The sequence below is a fragment of the Oreochromis niloticus genome, linkage group LG12 (genome assembly GCF_001858045.2).
Source record: "Oreochromis niloticus isolate F11D_XX linkage group LG12, O_niloticus_UMD_NMBU, whole genome shotgun sequence".
NCBI classification, from domain to species: Eukaryota; Metazoa; Chordata; class Actinopteri; order Cichliformes; family Cichlidae; genus Oreochromis; species Oreochromis niloticus.
The window spans coordinates 34,909,652-34,924,776 of record NC_031977.2 but is presented as its reverse complement, the minus strand read 5'-3'; the positions used below and the strand labels follow the sequence as shown (position 1 = coordinate 34,924,776).

Below are 15,125 nucleotides of genomic sequence, written 5' to 3'. Positions count from 1 at the left end.
TTTTATTCTGCAGTTATTTTTAAATATGTCTGCTCTGAAGCAGCACTAACTTGTGTGTTTATGTTTCTAAATGAAGGTCAAGTATTTACTTTCAGTTCTCTGTTTTTTCTCCTCATTTCTCAAAATATCTTGTTTGGCAGTTTTTTAAAAAGCCTTTTCTAACTTATTTTTTAATATACAATAACAATTTAGGCTGCACAATCACAAATGAACACAAAGACAAAGTGCTTTAAAAAAACATAAAAAACATGAACACAGTTTAGTTGAAAACACACCTTTTCCTTCTTGGACTCAGACTAGAGAGGTGTGAAAACAAAAGAAAAAGACAAATAAGACAAATGTTAATGAAATAAAAAGAAACAGAACAGTTGTGTGGTTCTTGTTATGGCTCACCTTCTCTTTGTCCAGCTTTAGAACAAAAAGCAATAAAAATATATTTAAAAATTAAAACAACAGAAAACAAAAACAAAAAAGGCCGGGGAAGACAAAACGTGAATGGTGCACAAGCACGTACTTGTATGTATACATACGTGGATCATATGTATACCCACTCAGACATACATAAACATAAACTCTTACACACAGGAATGGTAAACTGGAAGACTTATGGTTCAGTCACACAAGGATGGCAACACCCTTATAGAAAAACTAGGGAAACAAATCAGCGACTAAAAACATCTGATTTATAAATACAGACAGATGGACAGCACATTGCAATCAGTCTGTCTGCACAAATTGTCTTTATAATAGGGAACTTGAGTGGTTTCAGACCTGATCCCCATCTTTAAAGCAACAATTTCAGAGGTAATAAGAGTTTATAACACAAGTTGTAATAATTTTGGTTGTCCAGCAGTTTCCCAAGTGTGACTGCAGCATTATTTAACCATGTGTAATGATTTGAGTCAGTGAGGTCTGTCAGCAGGAGAGGAGAGGTCAGTTATGGAAATACTGGACATGCAGCCAAACCTTCTCCTGCTCCTCCTCACTGTCATCATAGGCTGAGGACTCATCCTACAGGAGCACAGAGGGTAAACAGCTGCTTTAAAGACAACACAGTCACAAACTAAAACGTCTACTTCCAGTACAAAGTTGCTCTCTCTCCACAAAACTATTGAAGCCTCAGCTTGGTGATAATGACAATTAATGGTATATCATTGCTGAACAAATGTTTTATACATTTCAGTGTGCTGTCGCCTTGTTTTGAAAAGGGAAGGCACGCCGTGTTGCCCCATGAGAGCTCTGCATTTTCATTTTTAGTACTGGTTTAAAATATCTCAAGTTTTCGCTTCCCACTCCAACCACATTTTCAATCTTGTCAGCTTTAATAGCAGGAGTCGTGTAGCACCCCGCGCTTTTCCCAAAGCATCTTTTTAGTGCTGCTAGATGAAAAAAAAAATAGGCATCTGGTGGAAAGAGGCACTTAATGCATTGTCACCAAGAGACAAATGCAGAGAAACAGGCACAGATGTGAGGGAGCATCTATGGTGTGTTTGATACACATCTGTTAATGACTTAATTCTGTGCCAGTCTAACACCCAGTTTCATTTGTGATTTTGCTGGAATAAATATTTGATTCTTTTTGCACAAAATATGTATCCAAACTGCTGCAGGCAATATCTTAAAGAACATCAGCGCAAAACACTAAAGGGGACAAGACTGTTTTAGGAGACAAACTAAAATCCAACTGATTTTCCTGAATTAGAATCAAGAGTTGGATACAGACACTGGCAGACGTCTGGGTGGAAAGCTAAAGGATTGGAAACTGTATTATTCTTCCTGGGCTGATGTTGGTGAGTTTTCTTGCATAGGGCTTTAAGCTTTGAAACACTTTCCTCTGACTTTCATTTGGAGTTTGTTTGTCCACCTTTTAGCATAAAACTATCAAAACGTTACACTTGGCCATGATTAGAGCTCCTTCAGTGTCGCTTCTATGAAATGCTTTCAGCTCTCCTAAGTTTGGATCACTTCCCGGAAGTCCCGCTCTCACCACTTGAAGTGCGTCTGTGATTTCACATGTATTTCAAATAACATGAACCCAGAATTGGTGTTGTGAGAAGTCACTCGGGTTTCCAGCTACAACTCACAGCCCAGAAAGAAGTTTTCAGTATAAGAGCCTGAAGGCTTTGCAGCAGGTGAAGAGTGCGACCAGAAACATGACTTCCACGGGGCTGTGCACCATGTTGTTTGTCACACGGGGTCAAACTGTCTACTATAACCTCTTCAGGTGACCGAGTTAGAACAGTCAGTGTAAATAGACCTGTACTATGCAAATGTGTGTCCACTCACAGCAAACTGAAAAGGCTGGTCGAGTTCTCTCACTACCAGCTGTACTTGTCAGATCTTGTTCTTTACATGTTCTTTCTCTTCCCCAAAATAAAATCATGATGAAGAGTCTTTGCTTTGCTACGGTGTTGGAGACTCACCACGCAAACATGCGCATGGAAGTGGTCGAAAAGGAAACTCAGGGGCACAATGAAAAAAAACTAAACCTAGCAGGAGCAGCAGACAAGGAAACTTGCAGGGAATCGTAGCCAAATGATATTTGATTTTATCAGGTGGAACTCTTTGATTGTAACTTCTAATCAAACTAAAAACTAATGAGTGAAGGAGTTTATAAAACACAAAAGCCTAATTTCCAACATGAACATATGGTCATTATGCACAACCAACTGACCTTTTTCTCCTTCTCTCGGTTGTCAGCCTAAGAGTGAGCAGGAGGATTCAGAAGAAGATAAATAGGAAAGGAAAAGGAAGGTGTTCTCATTATAACGAGTATGATCTACCAGAAGAAAAATGTTCCTTTTTCATAAGGAAGGAAATCCTTTAATAAAAATTTAAGGTTGGGTGATCCAAGAATCAAAAAGTCATAAAACTAATATAAACATCATTGGATTTCGACTGATTTTACATCCTCGACCTAAATCTTAATATAATGATGCAGCATGCTGCCCTGCAGACACACTGCCGGCTGACTGAGGTTGGGACACTGAAGATATTTCAGTGTCTCTTTTTCAAAAATACATTGCAAAGTCTATCTGAGGCTCACACAAGGCTTCAGCTGACTGTTAGAAGAGCACAGCTGAAATCTTCACATTGTTTCTAGAACAAAAATCAACATAAAATAGATTTCAAAGATTGAAACTTCTGGGCTTCTTTACAGATTCACTGAGAATCTTGGCTTTATAAGCTGGTCATGTATGACTGAAGGTATTTCTAATATCTGTTCCACAACAACACAAGGACTAAAAGCTTGCAGGTATTAGTCCAATTAAACTGACTACAGTACACTTTTTCCAGCCTTTCAGACTGAGTTTTCTCACCAAACAGACACACTTTTTATACACACGTGTAATTTCAGGCAAATAATACCCAAATAATTCCCCTTTGGAACCTGAACCTTAAACAAAGAAGAAGCACATTAAGTGTACCTAACAGTGTGCATATCTAATAAGCCATTCAGCACCTAAAAAAAACAGCCACGTCAGCCGAGACAGACTTTATCCTTCCCTCACCTCTGACACCCTGTGCCACAAAGAAAACCGCTCCCTCAGACATGAACACATACACAAAACACACACTGAGCTGGCTATCAAAGTCATTTCAGCAAACCATTTAGTGGCGGCTAAATACAACATGTTTATACTCCATCAAATTCAATTATCTGGCAGCCCACTGTCTAGTCTATTATGTACTCACTGGAGGGGAGAGGAAGGAGTCTGCATTAGGACACGGCTGTAAATGTGTAAAAAGCTTTGCCAGCATGTGGTATCAAAGGCTTTAATGAATTTTTTGGCATCATGTCTGCGGAGGGATTTATCACAAGTATTTAGGAAGTAGCACAATTTTCTGACAGATTAAAAACCACAGAAGACTGTATATAAAAGATGGAGCTGCCAGGATCGCGATTTCAGGATTTTGGCTGTTTTTAAAAAAATATTTTATTTTGTAGTCGGAGTGATAAACTAGGAGTGGATCTGAGATCCTGAGGACACTGAATCTCATGCGAGCGGTTAAGTCCTAACACTAGCTGGCTATACTGTCTGCACTCACTGGTTGCATTTTTAGGTACGCCTGTTAAGGCATCGGTATCGAATCGGCCAATCACATGGCAGTAACTCAGTGCATTTAGGGATGTAGGCATGGTCAAGACAACCTGCTGAAGCTCAAACTGAGCATCAAAGTCTGAAAGAAAGCTGACTGTGGCATGGTTGTTGACAGCACACAGGCTGGTCTGAGTATTTCAGAAACTACTGATCTACTGGGATTTTCCCACGCCTTGTTGATTCACGAGGTCAGAGGAGAATAGCCAGACTGGTTTGAGCAGACTGAAATTGAACACTAACTCAAACAGCCACTCATTACAACCAAGATATACAGAAAAGCATAGGGGCACATGTTGAACCAGGAGCAGCAGACCACGCTGTCCACTCCTGTCAGCTAAGAACAGGAAAGTGATGCTACGGGACACAGTCACCAGATCTCAGTTCACCTTTGGGCTGTGGTGGAATGGGAGACCAAATTATGGATCATTATGGACAAAAATCTCTGAGTAATGTTTTCAGCCCCTTGTTGAATCTGGATCACATTGAAGCAGGTCTGAAGGCCAAACAGGGTCCAACCCAGTACTAGCAAAGTGTACCTAATGAAATGGGCGTGAGTGTATTTGACTGTATATATGGTAATATAGGAAATACTGACAGAGACTAAACTCATCAAGGCTTTACTGGGGTCAGAGATCAAGTGACATCTGCATTGTGTCGAGATGAGTCGCCCCCTGCTGGTCAATATACAGAATGGCAGTTTTAGGAATTTAAAGGCTTTTCAGATGACAGCTCCATCCATCTTTTATATACAGTCTGTGCGTTCACACCTTTTAAATATTACACCTAGCGTGTTCTGAAACAGTGTTTTTGTCTCCCGTCACATTAATTCTACATGACAACAAACTACCGACTGCAGTTTCAGAGACTGAGTCTACTTTGTCAGAACTGAATGTGATGATTGTGTTAACAGATGTCAAATCTCCTGTTTTTATCTTATGCAGATTTTTACTTTAATATCATCGCAGCTCAGAAGAAGAGTGTTACATTCTCCCCCTTACCTCAGATCCCTCGGAGTCTGAGCAGCCAGACTGACGTTGCCATCGACAAATTAATATAGAAACATAAGAAAACGAAGTCAAATGAGACAAATGAGAGAAAGAAAAGAGAAAAAATGACATTTGAGGAAGCTATATGAAATATAAATGTTGGCTGTGGCCTAGAAACCTTATCTCACCTTGGTCTCCTCTGACTGTTAGCAAAAAGGATCAAACCCACACAAATGCGGTCATTTAAAAATGTAAGTAACATTTTATAATAATAAAAACAGACTAAAGGAGATTTCATGAGTGTTTTTTATCTGCTGTTGTGGCCTACCCACCATGTCATCGCCACCTTCGTTGTCAGAGACAGCCTGGTCCAAATATCATAAGGAAATAAAAAGAAAGTACATAAAATATATGAAAAAAGAAAACGACAAACCCACAAAGGAACGATCTCACCAGGAAATAATCCTCTGCTATGGTTTAGTAAGGACATGGATAATGAACTATAACTTTCAGTTTGGGATTTTTGAAAAAGGATTTTTGCTTGTCTATATTTCATCCGGCTGAACTTTTCCCATTTAATTTATTTTTTAATGTAATTTGTAAGTGTATTTATAGTGTATTGTTTATTATGTATATTATTTGTTCATATAAAAGCCTGACTAGAGCCATCAATTGTTAAAAGTGAGCAATAGCTGTAAACTCCATTGATTTAAACTGTGTTGTTCCTATCAAAAAATAAAAATACTGCAAATTTTACAGAAAATTTGAGAAAAAAAAATCTATCCAGTAAATTTTTGATTTTTTTTAATATGCATGTTCACTAAAATTATTTTCCCAGTGGCTAAAATTCTAATGAAACATTATGTTATGATGAGTTTGGCAACAAGGGTTAATACTGGTACATCACAACAACCGTAGGTGGGGCAGATCCACACACATGGTTTGTGTTATAAACACAAATTTGGTGAACAATCATCTAAAAACTCTACTTGTCCAGCTACGTATCACACCATAATTTATCCAACAAAGGTCATATGCATATCCATATCCTTTTAACTTTCTGCAAAGTCTTTATAAAGCAGCTTTATCTCTTAAATTAATGCTCTAGTAAATCAAAGAGAGCAAAACTGTGCAGCCAAAAACAAAAAAAATTCTCCTCAACGAGGACTCCCCAGTTTAACAGATGGGTATAACATCTGGATGTCTACATACATGTTTGACAACGTTTAGATATTCTAAAAGGGAGCAAACTGTTCACAACCTGAAAATAAAAATAAACTGGTCTTTTTAACGAATCATCTTAAATTAAAAAATAAAAATAAAAAAGCAACGAAACACTAACAATGGCAGTCAGACATAATACGGGAACAGAGACAAATCAAACCAGTCAAAAAGAAGTCGACCCACCTCCTCATCACACTCATCAGGTTCGTCCTCATTCTCAAGCTTTCGAGAAAAAAAACACCACGAAGAGAACGTTTTGCTTTTTTTAAACACACATCTACATCATTTCTATCAGCTGGAGTTTATTTTGGGGAGTGAAAACTGGGAGTCTAGGAAGAAGGAGAGGAAGCTCTAGCTGATCTCTTGTTTATGAGTAAATTGGGATCAATCTAAAAACAGACACACACACACACTGCTAGGTGGAAAAAGGTTTGATGACAGGAAAGAGGTGTGGAGTGGGTTTTACTGTACTCATCAGATTGTTCTGGGTGGAGGAGGAGCCACAGGGAAGCAAAGCAAAAAACAACAACACCGAGACATACCATCTCCTCCTCAGCTGTTAACTGCAGAAAAAAAAGGCACATGCTTAACTCTCGCTCTCTTAAATCTGTGATTATATACATGCAGGCTCACACTTGCTGCAGCTTTTGCACCTTTGTATTTTTAACACCTTGAAACTACAATCACAGGCTCAGCAGAAGGAAAGATTCCTGCATCCACAGAAGGTTCAGCTCTGCTGCTTCTCCTTGTGGTGACTGATGAACCCAAATACATACCAAATGGGTTCATCATAGAAATTAGGTCACACCTGGAGGATGGGGAGGTGACCCAAATAGGTCCAGCAGTGGACTTCAACACACCAACAGACAAAATGGATTTCTTTGTGGCTCATAGAGCTTTCAATGCATCAGTGCTCCAACAGATAGATTTTTAAACCTTCGTCCTTTGTGGTTTTTGAGCCTCACTGCAGAGTATGACTGGAACTGGAATGCTGACAACTTTCGACTGCAGTGTGCACCTAATTTAAGTTTGTAAAGTGAAGGTTCCCCAACCTACGTTTATAACACACTCTATTCTGCACAGGTGTTGTAGCTCAGGAGATAGAGCAGGTCATCTACTAATTGGAACATTGGTGATCCCTGGCCGCTCCACTCTGCATGCCAAATATCCTTGGGCGAGATACTAACCCAAAGTTGCTCTGTGATGCATCCATCAGAGTGTGAATGTTAGAGAGAAAACACACAAGCATAGAAAAAAAGTGCTTGTGTGAGTGAGGCATGTTGTATAAAGCGCTTTGAGAGCTCAGCCAGAGTAGAAAAGCGCTATAGAAGAACCAAATCCATTTACCATTTTTCACATTCACACTTCTGAACAGAAAAAAGTATTTTTTCTGGCATTTTTCAGTCATGTACTTCATGGATCCAAAAAGTCTTTAATTCAGCATTTTGACCTTTAAAGCGAGTGAAATCAGTGTCTGCCTGGCAGATGGTTTACAAACTTTAGGGTTTGGTGTGTGTGTGCATACACCTGTTAACGCTCACCTGTTTTGCTCCCATCGACTCAAACATCTTCTCCAAAAGGACTCTCATCTGCTGGATGTTGTTCATCAGCACGCACGGCTGGAGGAAGATAAATCAGGGAGGCAGCGTTTGTAAGCAGACCAAACATAAATGATGAATTTTAAAAATGAGGAAAAGTCAAGAATATAAAATTAAAGTAGATTAGCAAGATAAAAGGGTGATGACAGGAAGATTAAAGACTGAAGTTAGATGAGTAAGTAGCAACCACTGAAATATTAATCCACTCCAAAGAGAGTTTACTAGCTTTCAAAGTGTCTCCCTCCAAATCAGAGATGAGCCCTGAGGGAGGTGTTTTGGTAGCAGAGTGGTGACGCAGCAGTACTCACTATCTTCTCCTTCTCACAGTAGGAGGGAAAGCTCTTGGCCAGCAGAGCAGAGTACTGCAGGAGCACTTTGGTGATCGTCTGTGGAAACAAGATAACACTCACATGGGACATGCTTTCCCTGGGATCCTCTGGAGTAAAGAGTGACGCTGAACACTGATGTTTAGCCTTTTAGTCTGGTGAGCTGAGAGCACTGCTGTTTGAACTCAGGTAGCATCAGACACTCGCACTGTGCTAACTGAAAATGTCAATCTGTCTGCCTTAAAGAGCTGCGTGTAGTTTCAGGACAACACGAGCTAGTCTAATGTTTAAGATAATAAAGAAGATGCCTCATCATGTTTGACTGATTTACCTTTTACTCATTAATGACACTTAACTGTTGTCACACCAGATATGTGTAAGTCATGGAAATCTGAGTTAATGCAGAAGCTTCTAGTGAGAAGCCAAATGTCATATTTTGCGTGATTAGCCATTAAACAGTCTTCACCGTGCCCACTTCATAATAATACTACATCTGTTTGATGTCTTTCATGAGCCCACCTGAGAATAGCTGCCACCAGCAGGCTCCACCCAAGCACTGGAAGAGGGAAAGTCACTCACACTGCACTGCATTGTGATATTTTGCATGCCAATATTGTATCGATACAGGAACACCAAGTATTAATAACTTATTATATACTTTGCAAATATAAAGGAAACAATGAGTGGAAACAATATGCAAAGAAATCAGAGGAGCACTTTTCTGAGTGCTGGGGCAAAGGAGATGTGACAGATGGGATTTGTAAGGATTGTCATAGGAAAGTAAAATCCTTCAGAGTTCATGTGACATTGTGTGATGCACACAGTGCCATCAGCTGTTGGAAGATCTTGCAGAAAATCGCTGCTCATAAATCAGAGACGTGAAGAAGCACTGTTCCTCTGCATTTTTAAAACTGTGTGGAGTTTCCAATCACTGGCCTCACTGTATGTTTCTTGTTTAGTTATTGCATCCTTTATATGAGAAAACACATAATTATCAAATGAAAGACATGAGATTTGCACGAGCTTTATACTCTTCAGCACACAGACAGCTGGATTCTGTAATGTGCTCGATGAAGAAGCCCTGCATGAATAAAAGCTGAAAAATATTTCTAGAATAAGTGAAGAAAACATTTATAATGTCCAGCCAGCAGACTGGCTGCTTTTTGATGGGAAACAATGAATGACATGCTTGCTTGCAATAAAAACTCAACAGGGCACTTTTAAATAAATCACAGAGTTAATTTATCATCATCACAGTGGTAACTTGTGCCTCACAACACCGTGGGCTCACTGTGAGAGATTTCCCTACTTTCTGATGACTCAGCAAGATTACAAACTATTGCATTAAACATGCAGCTTGATAACTGCCTGCACTGCTTAGTGCGGCTTTATATTCCTCAAGTTCTGCAGCCATCTCTTTCCTCACACTTTTAAAAACAAACTCTAATTATTCTTTCTTGCATAGGAAAGCAGAACAATGTGAAACTGGAGGGTGACAAAGAGATGAGGAAGAAATAAAGCAGACATAGACGGAAAAGTAGGAACACAAAAGACAAGAGTCCCAGGAGTGATGGGATGGCAAGAGGGTAGAGATGAAAAGACTCAGGAGGAGATTAACGTGAGCAGAGCGGCACAAAATGAAAAGCGAGTCAAGGGTTGGGGACGGAGAGATGGACAGCTCAGAGTGATGGCTTACATTAGCCTTTCTTTATTTAATGAGTCCCGTATCGATCGAGCCATAACACCAGACACGCGCACACACCCCAAACCCACACACACGGTTTCTCTGCAGAGAAAGGTTTGTTAGATTGAACGGCTCTGCTTAAAAGGACCTGCCTTAAATTACATTTCAAGAAAAAACATAACCCTACACTTTATGCCCTGTTTGTATGTTTTACAGAGAAATACCTGAAACTCGTTAGTGAGTTAGAAATGATTCAAGAGACTGAACAAAGAAGAGTCATGTAAAGACCTCAGTATGAGTCATGGTCTAAAGCTGCGTCGAACTTTCAGGTAAAGAATCTCACCTCTGCACCACTGATGGATTACAGTCATGAAAAACTTACTCCAAACAAACAACTGCATACCAGAGTCACAAGCTAGTAAAGAAATAGAAAATTCTGATCTCAAAGCCTTCTGCATACAATTTTCCTCCTCATGTCTACATCCATCCAACCTCTTCCCTTTGTATGATGTATCGGGGATGGCTGGAGCCAAACCAGCTAATATTTCTGTCTTGAAATCACTCAGAAACAATTACATTTTACTAGATTATAAAAGGAGGAAACAGTCTTCTAAAAAGGCTGATGCTTTTGAATAGAGTCAGATGATCCTCTCGATTAACTGATCAATCCACGCTACCCACTATCCCACTTTAACTTGTCCAAATATCCAAAGCAAAACTGTGTCTGTTATGAGCAGTGAGGTGTGGGAAAATTCAAATATTTGAAAAGGATATAGCAAATATGAAGTTTTTTCACACTGCATCTCTGAGCATGAGAGAACAGCTTCCTAAGTCTGTGCAATATCAGATTACACTAAAGTGCAAATAGTGCAGCTAATATTCTGGTTTCACTCTGAGCTAGTGGTCATCATCTCTATGCATTTCCCCAAGTGCAAGCGTGCCTGAAGTGAACCGACTCCTGCTGCTGCAATACTCCAGAAATGTACAGAAACCTATTAGAAGGGCTTTTTAGGCTTCCCCTTTGAAAAATTACTGAGGAAAATTATAGAGAAAACACTTTTAGCTCATTATCTGGATTTAATTAAACAGAAATATTCTGTTAATTTAGAGCAAATTATGTTTACTCTTGTTTAAACTTCATTTCTGTCAGTAGTTTATCCAATTATTATCCAGCTATGACAGGCCATGCTAGATGTTTTATAAACTGACAAAAATTCAGTTTTTCTGCTTTTCTTCTTTTGCCGTTTTCACATTTTCAAACTGGGCCTCATTAGAACCATCGGTGGGATGATTCTGGCCTCACTGGCTGTATGCTTGATACGCCTGCACTAGAGGTAAGAGCCAGTGAGTATTTTTGTAAAGTGCTTGACCTATCAACAGTAGTTCTTGGAAAGCAAAAGGATGTTTTAATATGCTCATAATGTGAGACATGGCCTCTGCACATGCTCACGTTGAGCCAACAGAAAACAGAGAATTGAATAAAAAACTAAGGTCCTGTGAGATCCGAGAGAGACTGAATGTTACACAGACCAAAGTTACAAAATGGGCTCTAAACAAAGGCACAGGGCTCACCTTGGCAAAGCGTCTGTTATAATGCGCCACCACCGTGGGGTCAGGGCAGTCCAGTTTCTTGATAATCTCAAAGCTCTGATTGAGCTGAGTGAAGATGTCCACCACCGAGCTGGAGAACAGAGCATGCTCAGATGTCTGTTGGAACTGCAGACAGAGGAACAAGAGGACATTTTTTTTACTTTGACACAAATAAAAAAACCAAACAGTCTCCCTACGCTGTGTTCCTCCTTGCTGACTCGTACGTCCTCCCCTTCTTTCATTTAATGTACCGTATTCTTCAAATACTAATGTTAAACCTACATCCCTAAGATTTATTGCTCTTTTTGCATCTTATTTACTCCACAAAAATGTTCAGCTCCAACATCACATCCACCTGTAACTATGTAACCTCCATGCTCCATTTTTACAGCTTACTTAATGATTTTTATGAGTCAGGATAAAATGAGAAAAATGTATCTAAATGTTTAATCTTTGCTAAAATTTTCCACTTTCGATGTCTGAAAATGCACATGGAGGCCAATCCGTGTGAGCATGATTGAAAAGGACCACCTGCCCAGGCCACAAAAAGGGCCAGATCGCCTTTAGGACACACAATAGCCATCTTAGCACAATAAACCAACAAATAGGATGGCAGAGTGCAGCTTGGGGACCAACAGGAGGCAGACAAACACTTGTTCATCATTCTTCTAATCTACGAAAAGTTGGCCAAAAGCAGAAGGAACCAAAGGAAGAATTTGAACAAAAGGTCATGAGTCTGAAGCGGTCTTTTATTCTGTCAGTACTGCAGAAAGCTTTCCTTTTTACTGCATCGTTTTTCTACTGCGGTTGCACTCTGGTGCCATGACAACAACATGATCAACAACTCAGAGAAACGAGGTTCCTCTGTGCTCTCAGCTGCTGGGCGCATCAAGCACAATCAGGTTGTATCTGTTATGTGATATTAGATGTGCTTGTGCTGTTTTGTAGGCTTATTTTAACAACAACCTGATAATATATATTTTTAATCACTGGCACAACCTGCAACAGAAATGCTCACATTTTAGTAGCTTTCATGCAATCTTTTATCAGGATGTCTGAAACTATATTTGTGCTTTTTTATTTTTAGGATGTAAAGTGGAAGGTGACGCACATCTCATATCCCCTCCTCTGCCTCATGGAAGCACTGTGACCTCAGCAGTGTCCAAATGGCAAGAAAACATAAATTTATCACATTTAGGCAAACCTTGTAAAGTAATATCGCCGATAATGGACGAGATCACAAACGGAACGTCTCATTTTCACTAAGTGAGAAGCCAGCAAATTGTTCCCGTTTCCCATGATTAAATTCTGTTTTCTGGTAAAACAATTTACAGGAAATACAGAAACGTTCACTGAAACTTTATAGAATGAAATTATACATTTTCTTCAAAGAGGACAGTTTTTGATGCTCTGATAACGACGTTGTTGGTGAAACTGACAAGAAAAACAAGGAATGCATAACTAAAAATCTCTCTCGTTTATTACACATTGAGACGGACGCATACCTTTATTTAGAAAGCGTAGCATGCCATGACGTTCATAATGTCAGCACATCATCAGTTCTCATTCACATGGCTTCACTAGCAATAACATCTTCCCCACCAGCTCCTCACAAATAAACAGGAGGGCCAAATGTGTTTATTGAGAGGCACACCTGAACAAAGGCTGGAAGCCACGTGTACGCTGTGCCAGTGCTCAGCCCAGATACTCGAATGTGCCCGAAGCCTCAGCGTTTTGACTTTCAGCTAAGGACAGTGTGGGAGATCTCTAAGGGGCCGGGGGGCTGACAGTGAGGCTTGACACAAAGATACCGTGTAAGGCTAAAAGCTCTGACGTAAGCCTTTGTTCTAAAACAGCAGCAACAAAAATAATTCGGTTGTTTTTGCAGCCCAGACTGCAGATTTTACATTTTAAGAAGCAACATTAATGCAGTGAAACATAAATGCTCCGTATGATGACAACACCATCTCGTTTTTCAAGTATTAAACAAACAGTGATAAGTTACCAAAATGTAAACAAATATAATGTAAACTATAAAGACGGAGCCCGCTGTTGAACCAAAGCACACCACAGCAACAGTTTACTTCCTGTTTCCATTCCTTAAATTATGGCTTATATGCAAAGCAGAGCCTGATGAAACTAGTGCATGCATACATCTGATTTTTGAACATGATCATCACAACAATGACGTGGAAAAAAAAAAGATCAGGATCAGAGCTGCAAGATGACGTTTTTGTCTCGCTGTTTATGCACAGATTATTAAACAGTTTGTGTTTTTAAAAAATGTATTTATCCACTTAATAAAAAGTCAAAAATTAAGCTTTTAACATTGACAAAAATCATGGTTTATGTTTACATAATCAATGAACATTTTAGCCAGCTCAGCCCATCACAGCCAGCCTGCTGATACTCCACCACCCCCACCCCAAAGATTTCTTCAGACATGAAATGAAATGAACTCTTCTGGAGTATAATCCTGTGTTTGACCGATCACTACCTCCTCTTCCCTGCGTACATCTTCATTCAGTCTCTAACAGAAAACTCTGACGATAAACTTGTTGCTTATTCAAAGGAGTCTGTGACACTTTTGTTTTGCTCACGATGACGTGACAACTTTCAGCAAACAGAATAATTTCTCCCGAGTCTCTGACTCACCCCTTCTCTCTTGTCTCTCTCCAGCGCTCCATGCATAAACTCCATGGATACCTCCTCGTTCTCAGCGAGCCAGGCAAGGACAAACTGGAGAAACCATCTGAAGGAATAATAGGAAACAGACAAAGCTAAACAAAGTTTAATCTTCTCTTTGACAGCCTGAAAAAACGCTTGCAGATTGAAAACGTTTTCAAAGCTCATCTGTCCAAAATTCCTTTCATTACAGTTCTAATTTACCTGATTTGTTTGGCCTTTTATATTTTACATTAACATGTTATAGTTTGTAGAATAGAAATATTTAAGTGTAAAAACGTCTTGTGCCTTTGTATTAAAAGGTGATTTCTCCGTGAACCTATTGAATTTTGGTTATCTAAACTGTGAAACAGAGCAAAGGCCTTGGGAAAAAAATGTGCTTGCTGAGAACTCTTCTAGCTAATGTTATTATTCTGTCCTCCATATTTCTAGTGTCAAAACCCAGAGAGAAATGCTTCGAGTGTGTGTTTGGTATGCAACATCACACCAAATCTAATTGGAAAGTCAGAAAAATCAATCAAGAAGAGCTCTCCTTTGTCTGAAGGAGAAATAATGAGAGAGAGAAAACATGGTCTCACGCAGGGTATTCTGGCACAGCGTCTTTGAAGGCAGGCAGGTCCTGAACGTACTCGTTGTACAGCCACTTGACCTTAAAGTGCAGGTTCATGTAGTCAGCAGTCTTACAGAGCTTATGCTTCTCATGTTCTGCAAAAAAACAACAGCCACAACAGCAAAAGTAAACACAGGTTTAAAATCTCTCTCGGTGAGGATTTTGATAAATGACTAACTAAACTCATCCAAGAATCTTTTATTTATTCTGAATACCTTTAAAGATTTTTTTAAAGAGTGAAGTGAAGAGTGTGAAGTCTGTTGTGAAGGAGCCAGAAATAAAAATGTGGACCCTTACTGTGCTTCCTTAAATACATCAT

The 15,125-nt window shown here is 39.5% G+C and overlaps 1 protein-coding gene across 2 annotated transcripts in view; it reads right to left on the bottom strand.

Moving 5' to 3' along the window:
- unc13ba (unc-13 homolog Ba (C. elegans)) overlaps positions 1 to 15,125 on the bottom strand; it is a 177,884-nt gene that overhangs the window by 18,460 nt on the left and 144,299 nt on the right. Inside the window, exons 28-41 of one of the 2 annotated variants that reach the window (XM_025897097.1) lie at positions 14,775 to 14,901; positions 14,167 to 14,263; positions 11,494 to 11,637; positions 8,220 to 8,297; positions 7,855 to 7,932; positions 6,856 to 6,876; positions 6,497 to 6,535; positions 5,422 to 5,454; positions 5,278 to 5,292; positions 5,102 to 5,131; positions 2,675 to 2,701; positions 967 to 1,011; positions 394 to 408; positions 276 to 296 (exon numbers count right to left, since the gene is read on the bottom strand). In XM_025897097.1, coding sequence (XP_025752882.1) covers positions 276 to 296; positions 394 to 408; positions 967 to 1,011; positions 2,675 to 2,701; positions 5,102 to 5,131; positions 5,278 to 5,292; positions 5,422 to 5,454; positions 6,497 to 6,535; positions 6,856 to 6,876; positions 7,855 to 7,932; positions 8,220 to 8,297; positions 11,494 to 11,637; positions 14,167 to 14,263; positions 14,775 to 14,901 — 770 coding nt within the window. The remainder of the gene's footprint in view (positions 1 to 275; positions 297 to 393; positions 409 to 966; positions 1,012 to 2,674; positions 2,702 to 5,101; positions 5,132 to 5,277; positions 5,293 to 5,421; positions 5,455 to 6,496; positions 6,536 to 6,855; positions 6,877 to 7,854; positions 7,933 to 8,219; positions 8,298 to 11,493; positions 11,638 to 14,166; positions 14,264 to 14,774; positions 14,902 to 15,125) is intronic. The other variant, XM_019365567.2, reaches the window with a different exon arrangement.